Here is a 27,586-nt window from a genome sequence, read left to right on the forward strand (position 1 = left end):
TGCGAGCGAACCGGTAGCAAAGGTAAGCAAAACCCACCACTGGTATACAGATAGTCCTTGACTCAAAAGAGTTTGTTTAGAGACCAAAGGAACTGAAAAAAAGTGACTTATGACCGTTTCTCAGAGTTACGGATCTTTGCAGAATCTCCACCATCACGCGATCAAAATTATTCAGATGCTTGGCAACGGACTCTCATTTATGACGGTTGCAATGTCTCGGGGTCACGTGATCCTCTTTTGTGACCTTCTGACAAGCCAAGTCCATGGGGAAGCCAGGTTCACTTAACAACCGGGTGACTCGCTTATCAACCTGCAGTGATTCACTTAACAACGGTGGCAAGAAATTTCATAAAATGGGGCAAAACTCGCTTAACAAACCTCTTATTTAACAACAGAAATTTGGGCTCAATTGTGGTCGTAAGTCAAGGACCTCTTGTACTAGGCTGATTAACTTATCCCCGTTGAAATGTTTAGCCTTCCTAGAATTGCAAACTGCTAAAGATAAAGACTTACCTTTGCCCAATGGAGGTAGAGGGTTCTTTATGTTTGATACCTGATTTTTTTTTTAATTTGGTAGGAACAGATGTTCAAGTAACAACCCTGTGACTTATCTGATATGAAGAGCACCTCTAGTTATGATTCTGTAACACCACCAACTTGAAATTTGATTATATGTTTTTTGAGGGACAACGGCTACTCTCGAAATTTCTTTCCTAATTTTACTAGTAAATGTATTTCATTAGAGAACTACTTTCCATGAGACTTTTGGTAGGTCTTTAAAACCAGTGCAGTGTAGTGGTTAAGGCTAAGAGTAAGGAAACCCACATTGAGATCCACCTTAGATGGGTAATTCTGGGCCATTCATTGTGTCTCAGCCCTAATCTATTTCTCAAGGAAGTCAAGACTTAGAAAGAAGGGATCTAAACAGTGGTGGGATTCAAATAATTTAACAACCGGTTCTCTGCCCTAATGACCAGCTGGGTAGGTATGTCTTGGTGGTCATGTGACCGTGTGGGCATGGCCAACTCAACGTCACTCACATCAATGGGCGCTTCACCTTAGCTATTACAATGTAATAAGGATTAACCACATTAACCTGTAAGCAGGGCAATAAAAATTAGGCTAGAAACACTAGAATGTTTCCTTCCTGCCTCCCTTACAGGATTAGCCCTGTAAAGTGGGGAAAAAACAAAATAAGATTTCTTCCAACAACTGGTTCTCCGAACTGCTTAGAAAGTTGTCAACCGGTTCTCCCGAATAGGTGCGAACTGGCTGAATCCCACCACTGGATCTAAATCAATAAATAAATAACATTCTCTCCATTTCTAACATCGACATTTTTCCAAATATTCTGAGGCTTTGCATTTTACACTTGGGTGGTATTGGGCTCACATACAGATTTATTTTATTTTATTTTATTTATAATCTCCAAGAGGGCAAATTTTAAGGATTGGTTGAAGAAGCACATTCAACCAGAGACCAACGCAGCCCACTTCCCCCACCTCATTTTTCCAGGTAAGGTCAACCAATGCACTCTGTGAGCAAAGAACGAAAAAAACAACACTTCCACACATCAAAGAATCTAGCAAGACACCACTGAGTACAATTCATATATTATCCAGTTTCACATTCTCAAAGGATATAGCAACTTATTCAACAATCTTGATACAAGCAAGACAGCCATGGTTCAATGTAATACTTAAAGGACTTCCAAATACCAAGCAATAAAATATCAACAACGACAAAAAAATAATAATTGTGCAATTTCTTGTTACTATGCCTGACTGAATCAGTTACAGGAAAAAAAGTCTTTCTCATCAAGCTTTTAACTAAACATTAAACTCATCTTACAGATTACAGTTATTATTATTTATTTTTTTTACTCTTTAATAATTAATTGCACAAAAACCACACAAAATCTTTGCATGATGCATAAATATTTCCTTATTACACATGGTACAAAAATACTCGTTCATCTTTGTTCGGTATTCCCATAAGGATTGCAGATTTGGCAAGACTGGATTCTTTCCAATCCGAGGGATGTGGAAGGAAAAAAAGGTGAAATATTTTACAGCTGTTCTAGAGATAGAAGTTTGACAGAAAAACAATAATAATAACAACAAAAAATTAAACAAAAACCCAACAACCCTGATTTAAATTTGGGGAAGGGCAAAATGGACCGGAAACCCAGTGCACTGTACTTTGGAGAAGAATTTTTTTTATTTCAAATTCTAGTCAAGGCTGAACAGAGAAAGAAACCCTGGAGGAAGAGAAAGAGAAGAGGGAGGGAGGGAGGGAGAGAGAGAGAGAAGACAGAAAGTGGTGTGTTGTTTTTTTTTCAAAAGCCAAGTCTTGACAGAAGCGAGATGAAAAAAAAAAGGTTTAGTGATCAATAGTTAGTCCAAGATCTACTGCTATGGTTACACAAATGCTAGACCAAAAAACGAATTCTGCACACTCACACACCCACCAAGTTAAAGTGTTTCTTAAAGTCATGCCAGAAAACATGCAAAACTGAATTTGTCTTTGTTGTGTTTTGTTTTTTTTTGCTTCCTTCAGCAAAACTGCATACAACAAGGTTTTGGATAAGAAAAGTCTGGATATTGCACTGTACGCAGCTAGGCCACAACTGCGTGCCAGCATCCCAGCTGGGAACACACGGACACGGACACGCCCACACCAAAACAGGTGTTATCCACAAGGTTGAGTTTCTCCTTGAAAGGACTCAAAAGGTAGCAGGAGGAGGAACTCAGCAACAGCAAGGTGGCGGGGCTTAGCCGATCGAGGGGAAGGAGGAGAGAGTTGGGAGAAGGGCAACCATGACCCTTGGGGGAAGAGACGGTGTTCACTGTTTTGGATGGGGGGGGGAGGGGGGAATCCATAGCTTCATTCATAATACGGCCAAGTGAAGTTGGGCACTTGGATGGTGTCCAGGAAAAAGGCCGAGACAGAGAGAGAGGAGGTTCCCAAAGACTCCTTCATCCTTCATGCATCAGTCCATGGAGAGACAAGAGGGGAAAACGTGGGCAGCTCTTGGAAAAAGCAAGAGAACATATTATGAAGGCTAAACTCCAGACGTCTTTCATCAGAGCCCCACCGGTATGCATGGAGGAGACCAGTTTCCCAGGCTGTTATCTAGCCAGCTGGGCACTCACTTTTCACTGGCTGAAAAGAACCCCACTAGAGAAGATCATTTCTTCTCCACCCACACCCAGGACTACTCCTCTTAGGCATTGCAACCCGAATACTCACTAAAACTAACAGAACTGCCGGGACTTCCATCCTTGTTGGGTTGCGTCCGAAGGAGGGTACCAGCGCATCTAGAAGAGAACGATAAAGAGTGTGTGATGTGGGAGGAGTAAGATGGGCAACCCAGAGCAGGCAGAAACAACTCTGCCTAGGATACATTTGTCCCCAAGGCTCAATGGTGATCAAGGTTCTCCAAAATAGAAACTATCAACTCGTTGCTTATATTGCTTTCACTGTACCAATAGTTCTTTCAGACTGCAGAAGCTCTCCTCGTCCCTAAACCTCATAATGAATTTCTTCACACCTCAAAGGGGAGACTAGCTATAAGGAGGACATTTCTGATGCCTTGAAATCACCCTGGAGGCGATTCCAAAGTTGAAAATATGGCAGGTGTATCACGCCAGGTATAGAATAGGATAACAGAGTTGGAAAGGACCTTGGAGGTCTTCTAGTCCTCTAAGCAGGGGTGCTTAGGGCAGGAAACCCTACACCACTTCAGACAAATGGTTATCCAACATCTTCTTAAAAACTTCCAGTGTTGGAGCATTCACAACTTCTGGAGGCACTGACTGTTTTCACTGTCAGGAAATTTCTCATTAGTTCTAGGTTGTTCCTCTCCTTGATTAGTTCCCACCCGTTGCTTCTTGTCCTGCCTTCAGGTGCTTTGGAGAATAGCTTGACTCCCTCTTCTTTGGGGCAGCCCCTCAAATACTGGAAGACTGCTATCATGTCACCCCTCGTCCTTCTTTTCATTAAACTAGACATACCCAGTTCCTGCAACCATTCAAGGTCATCCAGTGTCACTCCAGGTTGTCTAGTCTTCTACTCCCAAGCTCCCCTTATTGCATCCAATTCATACTCTTAACACCCTCATTATTCCACATGTAGGCTATTCAAGTTCATCGCTTACCAGCTCCCTCTTTCTGCACCGCCTCTTGCTAGCTTTAAGCACACTCGGCCTAAATCCCACCCATTCTTCATAAGCCCATCTGCAGGAAAACACGTTTGAGTCCTGCACGTTGTGAAAGAAAGAGCCGGGTAATAAGAAACTAAGGCAGCAGGATGACCAGTGTAGCAGGCAAGAATTTGAATTTTAAGTGATCCTTAAGAAGGATCCAGTGAATGTGATTTGGGCTGGCCAACTTCATGTCTCTTGGGTCTAAGTAAAAGCCCTGTCAAGTAATCCCAATCTTTCCTAGGTAGACCAGACAGGAAACAACCAAAGCTAATCCCACTTTCATTGTAAGACTACAATAAAAAGAATCTTGAAGGTCTGAAAGTACAAATCTCTCACTGTCTCCTATACAAACTGAGAAGCTAGGGAGGGACTCTTGTCGGTCTCTTTCTCCACCCATTATCCAGTTGAGGGCTACGCTGTCTCTTATCAGACCGTTCCTTAGGCAGAATTTCTTCACCTGCCTCTCAAAGCCTTCTCACATTCTAATCCAGACATAAAGAAAAGGTGATATAAAAGGAAAAAAAATCCTTTATCATCATATCCTTGAATCTCCTTTTCTCCCAATTCTTTGCACGACTTTGCTATTATTTGTTTTCAAGGTTGTTGTTTTTTGGGTGAACACCCTTCAAACATCTGTATCTGTGCCACTTCTGCTAGTAAATGCTCCTTGCTTGCAGCTGTTCTTTATTGTTTCCTCTAGCCCATAATTATCGGTTCATAATCATAGGGCCCATAGCCTTTGCATTTTTCTGAGATTTGGGGAGAAAAAAAATTAACACATGTAATAGAATGGCTCCAATGACAACACTTTGTCATCTTCTGTGCTCTGCTTAAGCCCAGCCAACGTGGTTTGCTCAATAACACAATATCAGTCCCACAGCTGCAAGATCTTTGCAGGCTGTCTATCTGAATGCTTTGCTTACTACAGGAAGATCAAAGCATCCCCCACAGGCTGCCTGGACTATGTTCAAAGAGCTCCAAGCCCATCAGTTTCCAAGCAACTGGTCCTATCCTTGACTTGTTCCACTGTGTAAAAGTTTCTCCTAAAGTTCAACCCAAAGTCTATCTTGCTGGAACATAAAATCCTTTCAACCTAATGTTTCTGTGCCAACTCAGGAAGCTCAAACTGCCCAAGGAGCTGCTGATCCAGTTCTACAGAGGAATTATTGAGTCTGTCATTTGCACCTCCGTAATTGTCTGGTTTGGTTCTCCAACCCAACAAGAAAGACACGGACTTCAAGAGGATCATTAGAACTGCAGAAAAAAACAATGGCTACCAACCTGCCTTCCATTGAGGACCTGTATACTGCACGAAGTCAAAAAGAGGGCTGTGAAAATCTTTACAGACCCCTCACATCCCGGACATAAACTGTTTCAACTCCTACCCTCAAAATGACGCTATAGAGCACTGCACACCAGAACAACTAGACACAACTAGTTTTTTCCCAAATGCCATCACTCTGCTAAACAAATAATTCCCTCAACACTGTCAAACTATTTACTAAATCTGCACTACTATTAATCTTCTCATCGTTCCCATCACCCAGCTCCTCCCACTTATGACTGTATGACTGTAACTTTGTAGCTTGTATCCTTACGATTTATATTGATATTGTTTCTTGATTGCTTATTTGTAGCCTATGACTATCATTAAATGTTGTGTGTTGTACCTTTTCTTTTATGTACACTGAGAGCGTATGCACCAAAGACAAATTCCTTGTGTGTCCAATCACACTTGGCCAATAAAAAATTCAATTCAATTCAATTCAATTCAATTCTACCCTACCCTACCCTACCCTACCCCACTCCACTCCACTCCACTCCATTCCATTCCATAGTCTATTCTATTCCATTCCATTCCATTCCATTCTATTCTATTCTCTCTACTCTACTCTAATTCTTTATTCTATTTTATTCTATTTTATTCTATTTTATTCTATTTTATTCTATTCTATTCTATTCTATTCTATTCTATTTGAAGACCTTCAGAGTTTTGGAGTTTGTGTTGCTATGTCTGCTCCTGTCCTTATTCTTGTCTTGGGTAGAAGGTGCTGATTAGAAGTTTTGATTCCCTTCCCCCAATTAAAAAGGTGCCTTTTTCGTGACCAGGATTATCCAGAACCAGGAGGTTAAAAGAGGAACCAGATTCCATCAATCTGCTCCAAGAAAATAACTCAGCACTCATATCCTTCACTAGGACAAAAGCATTATTCCAACATCTCAAGTCTGTTTTGCAGAATTTGGGAACTCTAGCCCTTGTGAATTAGATTACATTTGCTTCCGTTTTTAATTCAGTTCTTACTGAATTAAGAAGGGAACACTACTGTTAGTGTAGACTGGGGTTTGAGGAAATGGCATATCCTCTACTTGTTTTTCGTAGCTCTTCCTACTGGTTAAAAGACAACACTAAATGAACTTTAGCTTGAGCATGTAACACAAATAGGAACTTTATAATCTCCTATTCTAAACTGCCAGGAAGATTGTAGCCGCCCACGCTCTAGTTCTTCTAAAAAAAAAAGTGGAGGGAGAGATATCATTAATCAAGTTTGTGATCAACACTTGGTACTTTTCAAACTCTTTCCCTGGATTCTTTTGGGTTCCCGAGAAGCACCTTCTGGTTCAGAGGTCCAGGAACTTTCACGATTATCTTGCTGGTATCATTTTTCACCTGTTTGCCAATCTCTTTTTCCGAACATCAACAATCTTGGCAAAGCTGAAGAGCGATTAATTTGATAGCCATCAACATATTATGGTTTCACATCGGCTCCTCCCAGCCGAAGCTCAAAAGCACTTCCCGGATTCCTAAATCCATCTCCCCCGCACATCTGGAATCAGTTTTGGCCATTCGGCTTCGGCAGCCGAATGAGAGAAGGATCTGCCTGGCCAACCGGTGTGGTGTTGTTGAGTGCTCTGGTGGCATTCAAAGGAAGCACCTGGGAACACCAATTTCTCTGGAGATTCTCAGTCATCCAGGTCACGGTTGTCCCAAAAGTGCTTTTTCAAGAGGCAACTGGACTTCCTTTGTTTTTCCTTGAAGATGTTTTGCTTCTCCATCCAAGAAGCTTCTTCAGTTCCGACTGCATGACGAAATCCTTCCATCCGGTCAGAACTGAAGAAGCTTCTTGGATGAGAAGTGAAATGTCTTCCAAGGAAAAACAAAGGAAGTCCAGTTGCCTCTTGAAAAAGCACCTTCGGGAGCTAACATGCCTTCAAACGGCTGTTTGATGCCAAGCCTCTGGTGGCTCAGACTGGTAAGACAGTCTGTTATTAACAGCAGCTGCTTGCAATTATTGCAGGTTCAAGTCCCACCAGGCCCAAGGTTGACTCAGCCTTCCATCCTTTATAAGGTAGGTAAAATGAGGACCCAGATTGTTGGGGGCAATAAAAGTTGACTTTGTATATAATATACAAATGGATGAAGACTATTGCTTGACATAGTATAAGCCGCCCTGAGTCTTCGGAGAAGGGCAGGATATAAATGCAAATAAAAAAAAAAGCCCACTTCCTCCCATGAAGCCCCCCCCCAACAGCTTTTAAATACACACAATAGTTCAATAATTCAACCCACCGTGCAATGTTTTTTTAGTCCGTTCCTTACCTCTGCACACCAGTAATCAGGTCTAAAACAAAAAGCATCTTGTTTTACACACCTATCTCCATCCCTGCCTTAAAAGAGGCATTTCCCTCCAAGTAAAAGAGGATGCCTCACTTAAGGCTGGACGTTTCCCCGTTTCCACTACAGATGTAAAATTCTGCTGCTCGGTGAGGCCACTCTCCGATTTAAATATGGTCACCGCTTAGCCCCTTCCAATCATGACTTCTTCCACCGTCCCTTAATACACACACATTGTGTCACCAGATTGTTTACATTTCCTTTTCCGGTATCATCATCCCATCGAAGTCAGAATTTTACTCATTTTTGGAAGGAGGAGAGAAAGAAAGAGAGGGAGGGAGGGGAAGAGTGTGAAAGGAGGTTTTTTCCCCCAGATTCCAGCCAAAGGAGGGGTTTTCCCTTCCCTGGCGGAATCCATAGCGTGAACTTGATATGTGCCAGTTGACTGTGTGGAAAAAAAAATTAAAATTCGTTGTGTGCTGTTGTTGTTGTTGCTGCTACTACTGCTACTACTACGCCCTCCCTCCCCAGCAGGTGAGTGTGGTGAGTGAAACAAGGTGGTCGGGAGGCACTCCCACCCCACTCCCGACACCACCAGGTGACAGGAAACCTGCACGCGTGGTTTCCTTTCCTCCCCCCACCCAGGTGGGATAAACCCATCGGTGCTCCATGGGGAGCCCAAGAAGTGCCATGCGGTGGTGCCCGTATCATATGCGCCAAGTTGGCCAGAGGTGGGTTAGAGAAATGCCTGGTTGTTGTTGGGTTTTTTTTTTCTTCATGTCGCTTGGGCTTTGGGTGGGTGAATAGCGTGGAGGCCCATGCATTGGGTTGCTAAGGAACAAAATAAAGCTTGTGGAAAGTTGAAAAAAAAAAAAGAACGGAACAAAACAACCCACTGTGCCCCAAATGGCAGAGAGATATTTTCGTCTTACCAGCCTGTTCCAGATGGGCCCATCTTGAGAGGCCTCTGGGAATGGACTACTCCACTCTAGCAGGGGTTAGACAGGACTATGAGATCCCACTTTTCCAAGGCCAGCTCTGAGCTTCAGGGCTAGCCTGCGTAGGCATCCTGGCCGCAGGTCACTGAAGACATCAAAGGAGGGGTCATTTCAACCAATAGCTGGCCATTGTGGGAGCCCCTCAGGAGGGGGCAGGAGGCTTGTTTGATGGGTAGTAGAGGCCACTGGTTAGAGGACATTTCTTGGGTGAGGTCAGGGGTGGGGGAACCGGCTCTGAGAGGCAACAGAGGTTATGAGTTTTCAGTGTCCATCAGTTCATGAGAACAAGGTTTGTGGAATCTCTCCATCCTTACGGACCTGTGGTCCTTCCTTGTCCAAACGCTTCTCAGATCGTTGAAACTGGGGTATTTATTTTCAACAGAGGAAAAGTATCAGTACCGTAGATGGTCTAACTTAGCTGAAAACTCCTTTGAAGATGCTTGTTCTTCAACCAACCTGTTGTCCTTCAGATGCATCACCCTCCAATTCTCATCATCCATAGCCCAGTCTCCTCTCAGTCTAAACATCTGGAGGCAAATGGGCTATTGTGTGCAACCCATCCATTGGGTGATTCATACATTTATCCTGAGTCATACCATGGCTTGTTCTGAGCTGATAGTATTTGTGAACATCATCACCAAGTTTTTTCAGAGGAGTTAAAACAAATCATGGCTTAGCGAGTTTAGCCACAGGTTGGTTAAGATTTACTATAGAGCAATTTTAAAAAATACACAATAATGGAAAGATCAGGGTGTCAACTAGTCTATAGATAAGATGGCTGGGTCAAATCATAGAAGTTTGATCCCCCATAAAGCATCACTTAAGAGTCTTCGAGGAAATCGATGGCCAAGAATTTGCACCCAAGAATTGTCCATTTCATTTCCTTGGACTTTTGACCCATAAATTACCTCCCCGTTCACTATACCAGGCAGCAATGAAACAGAACACCTTGATTGATTAGACACGTAGGGCAAGGGGCTAAGCGAACATCCCCATTATACTCCTATCGAAAAATTGAGAAAACAATTGTTCCCATTATTTCATGAAGACACCAGAATTTCAATCCGTGCGGTGGGTGGAGCTCTGAGCTACCCGTTGCTTAGTAAGGGGAGTGAAGTAATGTTTAACTGAAAAGCCTTTTATGAGTAACGCATTCGTTTTGCTTTAAAGGACAAACCTGCAGACTTCAGCCTGGAGAAGGGACAGACTTCTTTCTAAGGGGCGAGAAGAAATAATTGCAGGCCTTTGTCCCAAGTTGTCCAAATTATAAGAACAGAGGACCTGCCGATGGTCTTATAATTGGCATGGCACTTTTCCGAGGCCAAATCTTTAAATTGTGCACCCTCAGTCTGCAAAGCTCGTCCTTTGCAACCTGTATGTTTTAGCCAAGAGTTACTATAAACTCTGCATCATTTCTGTAGGAGCGTTCTGCACTCTCTAAACAGCGGGCCAGGGAGATGTAAGCAGTGGTGGGATTCAGCCAATTCGCACCTATTCGGGAGAACCGGTTGTTAACTTTCTAAGCAGTTCAGAGAACCGGTTGTTGGAAGAAATCTTATTTTGTTTTTTCCCACTTTACAGGGCTAATCCTGTAAGGAACTGAAACATTCTGGTGTTGTTTCTAGCCTAATCTTTATCGCCCTGCTTACAGAAACTGCCTCTCTGGTTAACCCTTATTACATTGTAACAGCTAAGGCGAAGCGCCCATTGACGTGAGTGATGTTGAGTTGGCCACGCCCACATGGTCACATGACCACCGAGCCACACCTACCCAACTGGTCATTAGGGCAGAGAACTGGTTGTTAAATTATTTGTATCCCACCACTGGATGTAAGCATATAAAAGTGGGCACGGAGTGACTTGTCAGAAATGACATTTGTCCGAAGTTCCTTTGTTAAGGAAATGGAAGCAAGATCATTCTCCAAACTCTTTTGAAAAAGTGGAACTTTTTTTTTTTTTAAAAAAGCTCCTTTCCCATCTTTTATCTGTGTTTTGTTTTTTTAGATTCTAATCCAAAAACAAGGGTTTGTTTGTAATGGCATCCATGTGCTTGTACGTACACCCACACGTAGCTTGGGGAGTCTTTTTGAGGTGAAGCTTCTAATAAAAAAAAATATTTTTGCAATCAGGAAATGAATGTGGATTTACTAAAACTCCCCCTTAAGGGATAACTCCGACTCCATAGAATCAGAGACAGAGAGAGAGAGAGAAAATAAAATTATAATCTGTAAAGACATTTATTCTCTGCTTTGGACCTTAACGTGCGTTTTATCTATTTTACCCTTGTTTGTACACATTCTTATGGCTTGGTCACCATGCTAAATGATGTTCTCCCTTCCTTAAAACATCTGCAGAGCAATCTATTCTTAATTCCTCTGACGGAGGAGAAAGGGGTCAGACCATAGAAAAACAGCAGAACCAAAATTAACAGTAGTTTAAATGGCTTTTGCAGCAGGGAAGAAGTTCAAGCTGACTTCAAAACCATTTTTTGCCAGATTGGAAGAGGCCTTTCAATCTCCCAACAGATCGGACACTGTCCAGAAATGGAACATGAGCGCCTCTGTCTTATCCATCTCTCCAACTGTGGGTCACCTTTCCTGATTTCTCTTCCTTTGAACGTGAGATGGTCAAAATTCCTTTCGCCCCCCCCCCTCCACCAAGGGGTAAAATAGGTGTTGACTTTCCCATCCATGGCTATTTAGTGGGACGGGATCAAAATACCCATCCTCGTACAACCTGAGAAGTTGAAAGAAGTGTAACTTCTGTTTCTCGAGAAGCCGATTCCCCCATGCTTGCTGGAATAGGGCAGTTCATTTGGAGCTAGCGTTCTTTTAGTGCTTGGATTCCCTTGGAGCAGGGGATGTCCACCCTGGGTAACTTTTCAGACCAGTTGGACTTCAACTGCCAGAATTCCCTAGCCAGGATAGCCTAGCTGGCTGGGTGATACTGGGAGTTGAAATCCACAAATCTTAAAGTCACCAAAGGTTGTACATCCCTGTTTTAGAGGTCTGCTTAATTAATTTCTTCTAACAAACCTGCTTGAGAAGCAGAGGCAGGGGTGGGATTCTATTGGTTCGGACCGGCTCGGGTGAACCGGTAGCTCTGACGATCAGCTGGGAGCAAACCGGTTCATCCTAATGATCAGATGGACCCGCCTGCGCTATTTTCCTCCTTTATCTTCTCAGCTGATTCACACGGTAAAGCGAGATTGCCGTGCGAATCAGCTGTGTTACTCCTCTGTTACTCCTCTGAAGAAACCAGGAAGTGCAGAGTTCTTCAGCCTGCGCACGCACAAACGCCCGTGCAAATCGCACGACCACCGAACCGGTTGTTAAATCGTGAGGATCCCACCACTGATCAGAAGGGAATGGCAGCCCACTGTTTTTCTCAGATTTAAGGCAGATTTGGAGGATAGACGCTTTCTCCCCGAGGATGCAGGCTATTTTGGTTAGGAGGGGAAGAATCTCTTGGGTCATCAACCTCTCCACCCACTCGCTAAAATTCTCCGCCCCCTGCACGAAATAAAAGCCTTGAAAGCAGAGATGTTCTGTCCAGTGCAAGAGGAGGCTTCGCACCCAAAGGAAGAAAAAACAGCTTTCAATTGAGAACTCACCTGAGCGTGAAGAGCAGCGGCGGCGGCGGCAGCAGCTGGATAGGTGAAAGCTGCATGTGGAATGGCAGGGGTTAGCTCCGTGGTGTACAAGGGGTAGGGAGCCCATGCCTCTGGAGATGCTGGGATCAGGGCAGCTCCAGTCAGATCATCTAGAAGAGGAGAAGTAGCAGCAGGTTAGCAAATTGCAGGGGGGTTGGTGATGGGGAAGGAAGATAGGTAGAGGAAAGACAACCTCATAGTTTGGGAGAGAAAGTTTTTGAGCCCAGTGTCGCATTTTTGAAGTGCTATCTTAGGTCTTTTGAGAGTGATAGGGAGTTTAGCTTGCGATGTCACAAGAGGGGCGATGAACCCAAAAGCATTAACACTCTTTTGGGCAGAACAGCAGCATTTGGCAAAATTTGGAGATGCGGAGGGGTACTACGGATTGTGGCAGGGGAAGGATATTGCAAGCTCCCCATTCCCTCCCCACTCCTGGGGGAAGGATATTGCAAGATCCCCATTCCCACCCCACTCTGGGGCCAGCCAGAGGTGGTATTTGCCGGTTCTCCGAACTACTCAAAATTTCCGCCAGCGGTTCTCCAGAACCTGTCAGAACCTGCTGAATAGCACCCCTGACTTAAGACTCTTGATCGTGGGAGACACACTAGGAATGTTGCACACTGACACCTTCACATGCCTTCCCAGAGACCCCCAACCCCAACGTCTCCCCCGCCTTGCTCCTCACAAGGATCTCGTGCAATGAAGTGTGCGCCTAGGGCAGGGTGGAGGTTGGTGGGATTTGGTGTGGCCATCAGTTTGCTCTTTGCCATCTTGGTGTTGGCCTTGGCAAACTCTAACCGCAGCGTCTGGGGATTCTCTGGGTCGAAGCGGATCCCCTGCAGGAGGTGGACAGAAGGAGAAGGGTTACGAGAGTAGGGGGGGGGAAAAACCTGCATTTGCTCATCCAGAAACCGATTGGTTGAAGACTGGGACTCATATAAATGTGCAGATACCCTACCTACGGAAGACCCAAACTTGATTTAAGCTACTTCCTAAAGTTATATTTCCCTGAAACAAATTCTATCTAATATAAGCCTTAAAAATGTATGGGTATATATATATGTTTCGACGAGGTCCCACCCGTCATCTTCAGGCTGGTGCTTTCGGCTTCGTGCTCGCACAAGCACGAAGCCAAAAGCACCAGCCTGAATTTGACGAGTGGGACCTCGTCGAAACGTCACCTAGGTACTTTCAACCTTACATGGGAAAAGACCCGAATACATCAAGACCTACATACATACATACATATACATATACATATATGTAGGTCTTTGGTTATTCTGGTTTTCTCCCACGTAAAATTGGAGGTATCTTGGCGACGTTTCGACAAAGTCTCATTCGTCACCTTCAGGCTGGTGTTTTCTGCTTCGTGCTTCTAGGAGCACGAGAAGCACGAAGCAGAAAACACCAGCCTGAAGATGACAAATGAGACTTTGTCGAAACGTCGCCAAGACACCTCCAATTTTACGTGGGAGAAAATCCTTATAACCAAAGACCTACATACAAACACCCGCGAAAACCTCAGAATATATATATATATGAGTGATTAAAGGAATAACAGTATAAGCAATTAAAAAAAACCAGCAACAGAATCATTGCTTGCAAAGCCTGGATGAATTAATTCTTAGATCAATTAATCAATTAAGGCTCTGGACCACCTATTCTGTACCCACCCACCCACAAAAAGCAAAAATCCAGACCCACCCGCTCAGGGACATCACTTGAATGTGCCTGCTGTGGTGAAAATATTTAAATTATACCGGGCCACACCCTCCACCTTCCCCATCATCTGCCCATTTCAATTTAGGGATACAAATACGTTTATGGAAAAGCAAGCTTGCCTTCCAGGTAAAGGCCAATGAAAATGTATTTATTATTGATTAAATTTGTTTGCCACCCATCTCGTTACACCCCTCCCCTTGCATCATCTGTTCAATTAATAATGTTCATGTGAAAAGTTGCAGAGCGTTTGACTGGATATACAATCTCCCGAGGCGATTTATTATCACTGCCGCAACAAATTCCATCTTATCTTAAGCTCATCTTAACTTTCCTGTAATGCAGTGTCTTTCTCAACCTTGGTAGCTTTAAGATGTGTGGACTTCAGCTCCCAGAATTCCCCGTGGCTGCCTGGAGCATGGCATGACATGGCTGAGTTAAGAGCTGAATTATGGGAACTGGTCCAATATATCTTAAAAGTCACCAAGGATGAGGAACACTTCTGTAACAGATGCTAATTTACTAAAATCATTTACAACACTGCTTTGCCATATTTTTAGTTTAGGAGTAAATGAAAATATTTAGTATAACCTTCCCATTTATTCCTATCTGACATTGGTAGCCAAGATGTATGGTTCTGGCCAGTCCTTATCAGTTCTTATTGTCCTGGGTTTATGACATACATCCATTAAGTAGCAGGAAAGAGAGATCTCCCTATAAGTCAGGGTAACTAAGATGTGAGCAGAAAACATACGGTAGCTTTGCCCTCAGCGTTGAACTGGGGCCAAGCAATTAACAAAGCTCTGACATTTAGTGAGCACCGAATGCAACAAGAGTGTTGATACTCACGTTCAGTGCATTCTTTGCAGCTTCTGCACCAGAACGGCTGTCGAAAGTAACAAACCCTACTGGCTGGGAAAGACAAATACTTTGAGCTACATGCATGTACATAATCCTGACCAGATTGCAGAAACAGAACTCAAAGGGTAGCGAAGACAGATCTCCTATGAAGCCCCACCAAGAGTACTCTGTAGGGTACTTAGGAGAGTCTTCATTCTCTTGGAGAAGCCATCAAGCAGGCAGCCTCCTCCTGAAAGTTCTGGAGCCCCAGATATAGTTGTTCATTTCCACCTTGTTTTCATTGCAGCCAAGCGCTGTTCCTTACAACAACCAACCTGTGGCCCATCTGGCTAAGGATGAGGCATCATCATTCGTATAGGTAGCCTTCCCCAGGCAGGATGCTCCAGAACAGGTGAGCAATATTGAAACAGAACCACACAACTGGGTGGCACTAATACCCTGTTTCCCTGAAAATAAGAATCCCCTGATAATAAGGCCAATCGGGCTTTTGAGCGCATGCGCTAAAATAAGCCTCCCCCGAAAATAAGCCCTCCCTGAAAATATTTAAACGCACAGCTAGAAATCAGGTAAGATGGCAAGAGGAGCCTCATCTTGCTTCATGTGCCCCAAAATAATAAGACCTCCCCCAAAATAAGTGGGATTCTACCTACCTCTTATTTTGGGATTCAAAAAAATATAAGACAGGGTCTTATTTTCGGGGAAGCACGGTAGCAATAGCAGACTTGCACACCGCTCCATAGTGCTTTACAGCCCACTCTATGGTTTCCAGGGTCAGCCTATCGCCCCCAACAATCTGGATCCTCGTTTTACCAACCTCAAGAAGGATGGAAGGCCGAGTCAACCTTGAACTGGTCAGGATCGAACTCCTGGCAATGGGCAAAGTTTGCCTGCAATACTGCACTCTAACTACTGCGTCACCACTAAGTTGGTCAGGCCTGTTCTAGAACAACATGAAGTAACCTTCACCAGACCTAGTGCCAAAACAGAAGCCCAGGTAGATGGGCCGTTTTGTTAGCAAGTAGAACATTTCTTCTAGGACCCAAACACAGCTGGCTCTCTCATTGCTGAGGGGGATGATCTAGGACTTTGTTTCTGAAGCTGGGTAATCTCCAGAGGTGTTAGACTTCAACTCCCAAAACTCCACAGCTAGCACAGCCATTGATGAGAATTCTGGGAGTTGAAGTCTACATAACAGGAGGTTGCCAAGGCGTTTGGATAGGCGCTTTGGATTGCTTAATTAAAGCATCAGCTATAATCCTGATCTTAGGAGGTGATTCTGGGGTCTTAGGAGATGAACTGGTCCTTGATTTAAGCTGCACTGAGTGGCTGCCAGGACAGGAGTTAAGGAGAGGCATTACCTGTTTGGATGTTAGTTTGATCAGTGATCCTTCATAACCCTAGAAAAAGGAAACATAAAATTTGTTATATTAGTTCCCTTGAAAAGGAAAAAGAATAGAAATGAAATCATCTTTTTTTTTTGTAAAATTTTATTATGAAGAAAAACTGAACTTTTTTTTCTTTTTTTTTTAGTATGGTTAATATGTTTATGACTGTAACTTTGTTGCTGGCAATCCTTATGATTTATATTGATATATTGACCATCAATTGTGTTGTAAATGTTGTACCTTGATGAACGTATCTTTTCTTTTATGTACACTGAGAGCATATGCACCAAGACAAATTCCTTGTGTGTCCAATCACACTTGGCCAATAAAAAATTCTATTCTATTCTATTCTATTCTATTCTATTCTATTCTATTCTATTCTATTCTATTCTATTCTATTCTATTCTATTCTATTCTCACTAAGTGTTGTACCTTATGGTTCTTGATGAAGGTAACTTTTCTTTTATGTACACTGAGAGCCTATGCACCAAGACAAATTCCTTGTGTGTCCAATCACACTTGGCCAATAAAAAATTCTATTCTATTCTATTCTATTGTATTCTATTCTATTCTATTCTATTCGTATAAGAATTGTTATTGAATTGCAAATATATGATTGATGTTGATGTTTAATAAGTAGAAGATACAAAAGAAGTTAAATATTAAATGGGAATATAAGGGTTTAATATAAATGGGAGTAGAAAAGGGGGGAAAGAGGAAAATTTGATAAGAGATTAAAATTTAGGGTGACGGGTAAGATTAGATTTATAAAGAGAAATAAAAGGAAAATAAAAATGAGAGAAAATATATCAATGAAAGCATGTAAGATGTGTTGGAGGAGAACTAAATATAGTATGAACATGTAACCTGGCCAATATTTTGTTCAGAAAAAATGTATTGTGTATTGTGTGTGTGTAAAAAAGTAATGACATCTGAGTAACACAAGTCTCTGGTGGACCTGAGGAGCAAGTTAAACTAAGACGCAGTTATTATTCTGACCCTATTCCACACCACTGGTAGGATTCAATTTTTTTTACTACCGGTTCTGTGGGTGTGGCTTGGTGGGTGTGGTATGGCTTGGTGGGCGGGGCTTGCTGAGCTGGCAGGAGAAGGATACTGTGAAATCCCCATTTCCTCCCGATCAGCTGGGACTCGGGAGGCGGAGAATAGGTGGGGGCGGGGCCAGTCAGAATTTTTACTACCGCTTCTCCGAACTACTCAAAATTTCCGCTACCAGTTCTCCACAACTGGTCAGAACCTGCTGGAACCCACCTCTGTTCCACACACACACAATTTGTCAACTACTGTGTTTTGCTAGTCGTAATACAATTGTGGGGTCCTGGGTGCTCTCTGAGTTTGGTGGTTTTCTTGCAGATGTTTCATTACCCAACTAGGTAACATCATCAGATGTCTGCAAGGCAAGAACCAAGATTTCCACAGTTCAGCCTGAGCTACATGTATTTCCTTGTACTGAAATACAGTTTTCAGGCAAAATTCCCTTCGGTAAAAAAGACGAAAAACTGCTTAATCACTAAATACACTAAAGAATGTAGAGTCACAGGAAATGGCCGCTTCCTACTGAATCAGACCAGCGAGTGGACTTGATTCTGCATCTGTGAGGCCAGAGATGAAAAGCAACACAACTCAGGATATTGCAAACTACAACTCCCAATAAGTCCCACTGTTCCTCTGCTACCTGGGATCCTCTGGGATTGATGCGAGTTGTAATTCAAGAAGGTCTGGAGGGCTGTACTTGGATTCTAGCACATTATGAAACCCTAATCCATAATCTTGCCAACCTACCCTGCTTCTCTTCTCTTACATACATTTAATGTATATTTGGGGTTTTAAGTAAAGCAAAGGCAATAGGATGGATGGAGCCCAAGGCAGGAAAACTGAACTTTGTGGAAACAATTCTTTTTCAGCCTTCTTGGTGAGGTCTAAGACAGGGGTCCCCAACCATGGCAACTTTAAGCCTGGAGGACTTATTGTTTATTTATTTATTTATTTATTGTTTATAATTTCCAGAATTTCAATTTCCAGAACCAGCAAAGCTGGCTGGGGAATTCTGGGAGTTGAAGTCCACCAGGCTTAAAGTTGCCAAGGTTGGGGACCCCTGGTCTAAGAGACAGCTCAGAACTTTCGATTTAACAACTATTCGTTTAGTGACTGAAGTTAACAACAACACTGAAAAAAAATGACTTGCGACTATTTTTCACACCACTGCGGCAGCATCCCCATGCTCACGTGATCAAAATTCACATGCTTGGCAACCGACTCCTAAGTTATGACGGTTGCAGTGTCCCGGGGTCAAGCGATCCCCTTTTGTGACTTTCCGACAGGCAAAGTCAATGGGGAAGCCGGCGTCACTTAAGGACTACGTTACTAACTTAACAACCAGAGCGGTTCACTTAACAACTGTGGCGGGAAAGGTCGTAAAAACGGGGCAAAGCTCCCTTAACAACTCCCTTGCTTAGCAGCAGAAAATCTGGACTTGGTTATGGTCGTAAGTCAAGGACCACCTGCATGTTGAGAAGATGCTCTACCGTTGAACAAGGGGGCCTCCCCAGTTAGATCCAGGTATTTTGTTTTTTAGTTCCTGCTTACCTTAAATGGTCGGAAAAGGAGGTACAGCTCTCGGGGCTTGATGTCCACCGGAAGGCCACTCACAAAAAGCGTGCGTACCTAAGGGAGACAGAGAACCATATATCTCAACAGAGTTCCAGATCATTGGACCCCATACCGTATGTATGGTATTTACGAGAGTTGAGGTCCTTCAGGTATGAGATCACATGACCTGATGAATTCCCTGGAACAGGATGAATTTGAGGAAGGGTTTCTCCATCCATGTGGAAACGAAAGTTCTTGTCTGAGTCACATGAAATTGAATCCCATCGGACTCCGGGACAAGATACACAACGTTAAGATAGGTAACAAATATATATATTTTTAAAAAAATTACGCATCAAAATGACTCATTTTTACCGAGACAACAGCAAGCAGAGAAGGCCGTTTTCATCCCTCAGCCCACCCCCACTAACAAAAAATGATCTCCCAACTCCCACAGGTAACTTTAAGAGATATAAAATATCCCACCGGTACCAATAAAAGCTTTTCTACTTGCAACGTGGATAGCTATTTAACAAAAAAAAACATCTGGAGAAAGAATCAAATTGCAATCTTGACAAAAATGTTTTTCTTCTGTACCTACATAGGGATTTTAAAAACCAACTTCCTCCCATGTTTAAAATAATCTGATATTGGGGTCTTGCAGAACCAAGGACTCCACTGAATGGCTGTGCAGAGATTTTGTCTCCTTGCCTACTAAGAGTTTACAGGTTGCAAGAAGTAGATGGACTCATTCATTACTCCTTGGGGAATTCAGGGAGTTGAGGTCCCTGCATTTTCAAGTTGCCAAGGTTGTGACACAGTGGTGGAGTTCAATTTTTTTTTACTACCGGTTCTGTGGGTGTGGCTTGGTGGGCGTGCAGGATACTGCAAAATCCCCATTCCCTCCTCACTCCTGGGGGAAGGATATTGCAAAATCCCCATTCCCACCCCACTCTGGGGCCAGCCAGAGGTGGTATTTGCCAGTTCTCCAAATTACTCAAAATTTCCGCTACCGGTTCTCTGAACTGCTCAAAATTTTGGCTACTGGTTCTCTAGAACCTGTCAGAACTGCTGAATAGCATCCCTGCTATAACAGTCTAATGCCAGTTATGGACAGAGGGATTCTGAAATTTCAGCTTGGAAAACATAGCACATACTCAACATTTGCTGCAGAATCTAGACAATACCCTTGGTTCTGTAAAAAAAAAAAAAGTGGTTTTCTTGTGCCACATTTCCAGTTTTAAGAGTGAACAATTCAGCGTAAAGGGACATCCCTCTTCACAATAAGGATGTTCGGCCAGAGGTATTCTTAATGGCAACCTTGGCTATTTTGTTTCTGCTAATCTACTCTCAGCTGAGCGCAACCAACAGTATCTTGAAATTAAACATGAGCCCTTTTTAAAAAACCATATACACTGCTAATGTTATTGTTTAAGATCATTAATTCTACCATAGCAACTATTTCTTGATTAAGATTACATTACATGTCAAACTTGTTTGGAAATTGCAAAGACTTCTTGTTTAGATTTTATGCAAGGTTTTGCAAATGTTGACACTTTTTGAAATGCTTCTGAGAATCTGGTAACTCCGCAAGTACCAGTTTAGGTTTCGGCCATGCTTCTTCATGCAGCATCTTTTCAGTCGCTTTAAAAATGACTGTTTTTAGGAACATAGTTTGATGCCCAACTGCAATTTCTGACAAATCTGGGCATAATTCTCATAGCGACATTCTCTCTTTCACAGGCTGAGATTTTTGACGCCATCCCCTGGTGTGCGTTGTTCTAAGAACTAGCTTTGTTTCTACCTAGCCCTTGAAATCTAAATAGCAACACTTGGGCCACACATTGTTCACATGGCTTTACTCAGAGGAGATGACAATCTCTTGGCCTGCTGGACAATCTGACGAAATTTTTGCTTCTAGGAATGCAATCAGTGGATTGGTGTTGCTGCATTGAGATAAGAGGCACAACTTTTAAGCCTCCAAACAACTTGCCAATTTAGCCATGGACTAGGGAGAGCTTGTTTTCTGGATAAGCTCCAGAAAATGTGTGTATGGACAAGTAAGCAGGGGTGGGCTGCCGAGGGTTCGCAGGGGTTCGGGAGAACCTCTAGCTAAGATTCTGTGCAGTTTTGAGAACTCCCAAATCCCACTCCTGGCTGGCTCTGCCCACCCCGCCCCACTCCTCCCAGGAGTCCCCATGCAGCCTGTTTTGGATGCAGGTAAGTGCAGGGTATGTGTGGAGGCTCGGGGAAGGCGAAAAATGGGCCTACCAGAAATTCGGGGCCTGGGGAGGCCAAAAATAGCCTCCCCAAGCACCGGAGGCCCTCTGGAGGCTTGAAACGGGCCAGTTTCCAGTCTCCAGAGGGCCTCCAGAGCCTGGAGAGGCTGTTTTCGCCCTCCCGGAGGCTCAAGGAAAGCCTCCAGAGCCCAGGGAGGGCAAAAACACACCACCACCCCATCATGGTGCAGGAGGCTGACTAGGCCACACCCACCATGTCCACGCCCACCCAGTAACTGGGAAGAGAACCCCTTGCTAAAATTTTTGAAACCCACCCCTGCAAGTAAGTCCATACACACGTGCACAAATATGGGATCCAAAAGAACACCGAAGCAGAATACAGGAGAGGCGAAAACAAATTAGCAGAATTATCTAATGACGTGTTTTTGATAGGGTGGCAATTTTGACTGAACGACTCTGTGTATGTTCACCTAACACACAAGTCACAGTTCTCTAAAAAGCGGCTTGCTCGATTTCCTCCTCGCCTCAATTCACATAATAGGATGTCTCAGTTACGGATAGTTTAGGATTGCAGTTGCTTAACAAGAGCCCCGGCATCCACAGAACCGGGAAAGAAGTAAACTCAGCCCTCCATTTGGGCCTTGATTGGAGTAGAACATGAGCGTTCCTCAAACATGCCTGCTCTGGATGCAGCTAGGAGCCTGATGTTGATGTTCTCCCAAGCTTTGCCTCATGTCCTGAGATACAATGCAGCTGGAAGCACTTGACGCGAGCCAGATGGAATGCTGAACTGCACCCGTCAACTTTAAATATCTAGACTTATAAGGCCCTGCGCAGTATCAAAACATACCCAGAGCTTGCAAAACAAAGTTGTGGGAAGGAAATCGCTTGGGACCTTAAAAAAGAGGTTAGCTTTAACACCATGTTTTAAAACAATGCTCCCTAGAGACCAACAGTTTAATGAAGCCCCATCTTTATGGAGGGTTCATCTAAGCTGGGGGGGGGGGAAGTGGGGGTGAGAATCAAAATAAGTTCTCTTGTAATTTGAGAAAGGTTGAAAGATTTGGAATGTGTTGATTAGATAACTTCTAAACTTTTAGGAAGGGCTGGACAGCTAACTCTCAAAGTTGGAATTTAACTGGTTTTCCTGCAGACAAGTTTGCTTCAAGATGTTCCTTGAAGCCCTTTTAAGCTTCATAACTTTCTGATTATATTAGAGATAGCTGCTAACAAACTAAACCATTTCTATATCATTTAACAGAGAGTTAGCGGCTGCTGTACCTTTCCAAAGAGTGAGTGAATCAGTTTAATAGCTTAATAATAAAGCACCTATAAGATCTTATTTCAGAACTGATTGATAGTCTGTGGAACAACTTGCCTCCAGAAGTTGTGGGTGCGCCAACACCGAAGGTTTTAAAGAAGAGATTGGACAACCGTTTTTCTGAAACGGTATAAAACCTCCTGCTTGAGTAGAGGTTTCTTCCAACTCTCTTGTTCTGTTAAGCAGCAAAAGGCTTGCAATGGTTTTCTAGTGTAATCTAAGCTAGGTTTAAATGTAGTCCATGAGAGGTATTACACGTGATGAACCCTAACTGTCTTCTCTGAAGGGTTGAAGAACAGAAACAAGAGAGATGCTTAAACCTGAACAAACAAGTTGAATTATAGTTAAGGAATCCTGATCTGGTGGGGGGTTTTTTGTGTGTGTTTTTTTGTTTTTTGCAAATTTCAATCCAGAAGAAAGTTAGGTTTATCCTGGTAGGTTTTATTACTTTGAGGCAATGCCTGCCTTGGAAGTCTTACTTGGTTGGGGGTGTGACTTGGATACCCCTGACAACTCGGGACTTGCTTTCTCTCAAAACCAAGCAGTTAGCAATAGCAACAGCAGTTAAGACTTATAAACCGCTTTACACTGCTTTTCAGCCTTCTCTAAGCAGTTTACAGAATCAGCCTCTTGCCCTCAACAATCTAGGTCTTCATTTTACCCACCTGGGAAGGATGGAAGGCTGAATCCACCTTGAGCCTGGTGAGATTCGAACTGCCAAATTGCAGGCAGCCGGCAGTACAGCAGTAGACTGCAGTACTGCACTCCAACCACTGCGCCACCATGGCTCTTAAATTCCCAATCACTGATAACAGTGATTAATAATATTGATAAGGGTTTGTGCAGTTCAGTGCTTTTGTGCTGGATTTTTTCCTCTCCTGTTTGCAGGGTGAGGAGGACCAAACACAGGTACAAAAGCAGTTTCCAGGTGGGTATCCATATCTGTTTCCCCTTCCAAGATGCAAGTTATTAATGCAGCAGAGAGAACAAGCAAGCCCTGCTTTCTGGCTTGCAACACCCCAAACCTTTTTGAGCAGTCAAGCACAAATTATACACATTTCAGCAAAGCAAGAGACGTTGAACTGGGAACGTTCAGAAAGTCGTTTGAATAGAGCAGGCCCCCCCCCCAAAAAAACTTGGCAGTTTTAAGACTTGTGGATTTTGACTCCCAGAATTCCCCAGCTGGCTGGGGAATTCTGGGAGTTGAAGTCCACAAGTCTTAAAGCTGCCAAGTTTGAAGACCTCTGGAATAGAGCCTCACCTCCAGTAGGGTGTTAGACCTTTCACAAAACGGGTGTATTTTCCAGCTTAGAACCCCAAGCCTGGAAGGACTGCAGTTGTGAAAGTAGAACCATAACTCACCATCCCTGGTGACAGGCGCAATAGTAAAGACAAGCGTTAATGGCTTCACATTTTTCAACCTGCTCAAACCTTCTTCTCCTACAAGAAGCAGGACAATTTGAACATCAGCCTCTAGCACATCATATATGCAGATTAGCAGAGTTGGAAGGGACTTTCTAGGTCATCTAGTCCAACCCCTCCACCCGGACCCTGCCTACACCATTTATGACAGACGGCAGTCCAGTCTCTTTTTGAAAGCTTCCAGTGATGAAGTTCCCACAAGTTCCGAAGGCAACTTCTGTTCCATGGGTTGATTGTTCTCACTGTCAGAAAATTCCTCTTTATTTCTCCTTATATCTCAGGCACTTGGAAAATTAACTCTGGATTCATGTCATATTATAAACTATAAAGCAAAGTTGACACTGACTTGAGGGTCATAATCATCCGCTTGTTCTAGACGATGCTTTCCTTGAAGACTACCTGGAACCTTCAGCTTAATAAGAGAATATCAGCGTCCATGCTAGGTGCTCAGTTACAATAATGCCATGTTACCCCATTGAATACCAGATTTATGAGCACAATTCAAGAGGCTGGCTGCTCCCTTTACAGCCATATACGGTTATCTTAGGGACCACTGATCCTTGAGAATTTCTGCCTGCACGACCTGGACAAGCAGGAGGTATGTCAGGAGCCCACCCAACATTAGGGAATTATCTTGAAGCAGCTCCCTTCCCCTGGAATAGCTGGTACCTAAGCTGTGAGTTCAATTTAAAGGAGATCTTAATATAGCATATCTACTGGATTATTGAAATAGTCCAAACTCATAGGCTGGAACGAGCTACAGGTTAACACCAAGTTTCTTTGCTTCTTCTTATTTCTGAAATGTTACATTTCAGTCACTGCTATGTTAAACAACCCTGTATCAGTTGAAAATTCCCATATGTCCAAACATATATTCATGTTGTCCATTATAAAACTGATTAAAAAAAAAACCTGCCAGTGTTAGGGTAAACATTTCCTACCGTTTTTTTTTTAAAAGCATGTGGATTTTATCAGCGACCTTGTCAAGCAGGGCAAACAAATCTCACCAGATCATTTTTCAAGCAAAAAATGATCCAGATGTTTCCACTGGTGGGCCGTGATTGATTTGGCTATGAAGAGCAGAGCACCAATCAGCTTCTTGCTTCGTAACTACGTATTCTTTCAACAGAACGTATGTAGTAAGTGAGCCAAAGCTGGGAAGAAGTCACTCTTCTGATTATGGTATCACATTATTAAAGACCTCCCTCGAAACTTTGAGGCTTTATGATCCCTCCAAAGATGAAAATAACCCTTTTTATTACTTCTGCAACATCTTGTAGAAGAGTTACGCAATACAGAGGAGATTCTTACAGTTCTTAAATGTTCTGTAACAGGGGTCTCCAACCTTGGTCCCTTTAAGACTTGTGGACTTCAACTCCCAGAGTCCCTCAGCCAGCTTTGCTGGCTGAGGGACTCTGGGAGTTGAAGTCCACAAGACTTAAAGGGACCAAGATTGAAGACCCCTGTTCTGTAAGATCTTCAGCTATAATTCCTGCGTTGAAGTAGAGAAGAACTTCCCAGGTCCATGATGGTGAACCTGTGGCACACAGAGCCAATTCTTCTGGCACACAGGCCAGCTGGTCTTCACGCGCATGAAACCGGAAGACTAGGTGGCTGGTGCGCATGCGCGAGCGCTCCCATTTCGGCACTCGGTGCTGAAAAGGTTCGCCAATACTGTCCCAGATCCTTACAAGGGTTTCAAATTGCATCACCCATTTGCTTGTCTAAATCTGGTTCCCCAAAATATTTCACACTTAGGATCCAATCTGGATCAGTCACTGGGACCAGAGGTTTTGTCTTCTGAGCTTTCGGACTCGTGCTGGAGCCCACACACACAACAGCACACCCTCTGCTGGAGAGAAGATCCCTGAGGATGGGCTCCAGCACATGTCCGAAAGCTTGGAAGACAAAACTTGTAGTCCTGGTGACCAATCCCGATTGGATCCTGCAGCATTATCCCGAGACACGTATATTCTCCTTCATTCGTATTTCATGCTTAATGCAGGGAAGCCTAGGTTGAGTTCAGACAAATAGGGAGTATAATTTCTAGATATCATTTTTGGGTTGTGTAATAGAATAGAATAGAATAGAATAGAATAGAATAGAATAGAATAGAATAGAATGGAATGGAATGGAATGGAATGGAATGGAATGGAATGGAATGGAATGGAATGGAATAGAATATAATTTTTTATTGGCCAAGTGTGATTGGACACACAAGGAATTTGTCTTGGTGCATATACTCTCAGTGTACATAAAAGAAAAGATACCTTCATTAAGGTACAATACTTACAACACTTAATGATAGTCATAGGGTACAAATTTAACACTTAATAATAATTAACTCCTAAAAATTGGGCCACAGGAAGTTGACAAGTTACATTACCCCCTTTGCAAAAGTGACTTGGTGTTTTGTGCCTTTAAGTCAGTGGGGACTCCTGGGAACAGCCTGGACAAGTTTTTGCAGTTTTCCAGTCAATATTTTTGGGAATGGTTTGACCTTCTTCCTAGAGCGTAGAGAAAGGGATTTTTTCTCCAAGGTCCCCCCAGCTAGTTTTGTGCCTAAGGTTGGATTAGAACTCACAGTCTGCAATTTCTAGTGCCTTTAAGTATTGCAACAAACCGACTCTCAAATATTAGTTTGCCGGAGACCAAAAAGGTCACATTATTTCACAGTCCAATTGTCACTTTATCTCTTATTTTTGGTATGCTACTATATATCTCCGTAAGAAATCCCTTATTCTGCATACAGCCTTCTTTTCCACAATTTCAGGTGTGGTCTCCTATCTTGCTTACATGTAACTTTGTCCCTAGAAAGGGTACATAAAAATGGCCAGTATAGGTATCTAATACTATTCCTTCTACATCAGGATCACAATTTAAGTAAATTTATTATTTAATGTCTTCTTTGCTAGAGATCCTTTGGTGTCAGATAAGGCTAGGAAATTTGCAAGCGCTAAAGGATGTGTCTAGGGGAACAGATCTTCGTGGGCCACGTGGCAACCACAGCAGTAAAGATGTGAATTAAAGTCAGTTAGAAAAGAGCCAAAGAGCAGAATGGCGTCTCCTCCCTAGCAGCTGCATTCGGAAGGTTCCCTGCCTATTAGCCTCAGGATGCCCTTAATGTACCAAGTAAGTTAGAAGGACCATTTCAGAAATGCTGGAACTGAACCAGACAACTTGCCAATTGAAGGCAGTGGGGAAAGCACGATGCCCGTTTTAGCTCCTGCCTTCTCCATACATGGTCATCCTCAGTAGACCAGCCGAGAGGGAACCAAAGCAAAGATTAAATACCTGCTTGTTTTTGCTTCGCTCCAAATCTCATTCTAGCTAGGCAAGATACTCAGTTCTTTGGGATATCTGGCTGCCACGCCGACTGTCCGATGCCATTTTTAGCAAAGATTAAACTTACACCTCTGTTCAGAATGATATCTCAGCCTAGCTAATGTGACTTTTATTGCTGCTTTGTCACCTTGAGCTGTTTCCCTTCACCAGGCTAAACCCTACAGAGAAGACCCCAAAACTATGCTGTTTGCAGCCACCTAATTTGGGGAAGAA

General features: G+C 43.2%; 1 protein-coding gene across 1 annotated transcript in view; it reads right to left on the minus strand.

Moving 5' to 3' along the window:
* Positions 1 to 1,586: 1,586 nt before the first annotated feature.
* RBPMS2 (RNA binding protein, mRNA processing factor 2) overlaps positions 1,587 to 27,586 on the minus strand; it is a 36,253-nt gene continuing 10,253 nt past the window's right edge. Inside the window, exons 2-8 of the mRNA XM_058156364.1 lie at positions 19,043 to 19,120; positions 16,409 to 16,447; positions 15,039 to 15,101; positions 13,156 to 13,306; positions 12,432 to 12,580; positions 3,253 to 3,320; positions 1,587 to 3,032 (exon numbers count right to left, since the gene is read on the minus strand). Coding sequence (XP_058012347.1) covers positions 3,258 to 3,320; positions 12,432 to 12,580; positions 13,156 to 13,306; positions 15,039 to 15,101; positions 16,409 to 16,447; positions 19,043 to 19,120 — 543 coding nt within the window. The 3' untranslated portion in view covers positions 1,587 to 3,032; positions 3,253 to 3,257. The remainder of the gene's footprint in view (positions 3,033 to 3,252; positions 3,321 to 12,431; positions 12,581 to 13,155; positions 13,307 to 15,038; positions 15,102 to 16,408; positions 16,448 to 19,042; positions 19,121 to 27,586) is intronic.

The sequence above is a fragment of the Ahaetulla prasina genome, chromosome 13, assembly GCF_028640845.1.
Source record: "Ahaetulla prasina isolate Xishuangbanna chromosome 13, ASM2864084v1, whole genome shotgun sequence".
Lineage (NCBI taxonomy): Eukaryota > Metazoa > Chordata > Lepidosauria > Squamata > Colubridae > Ahaetulla > Ahaetulla prasina.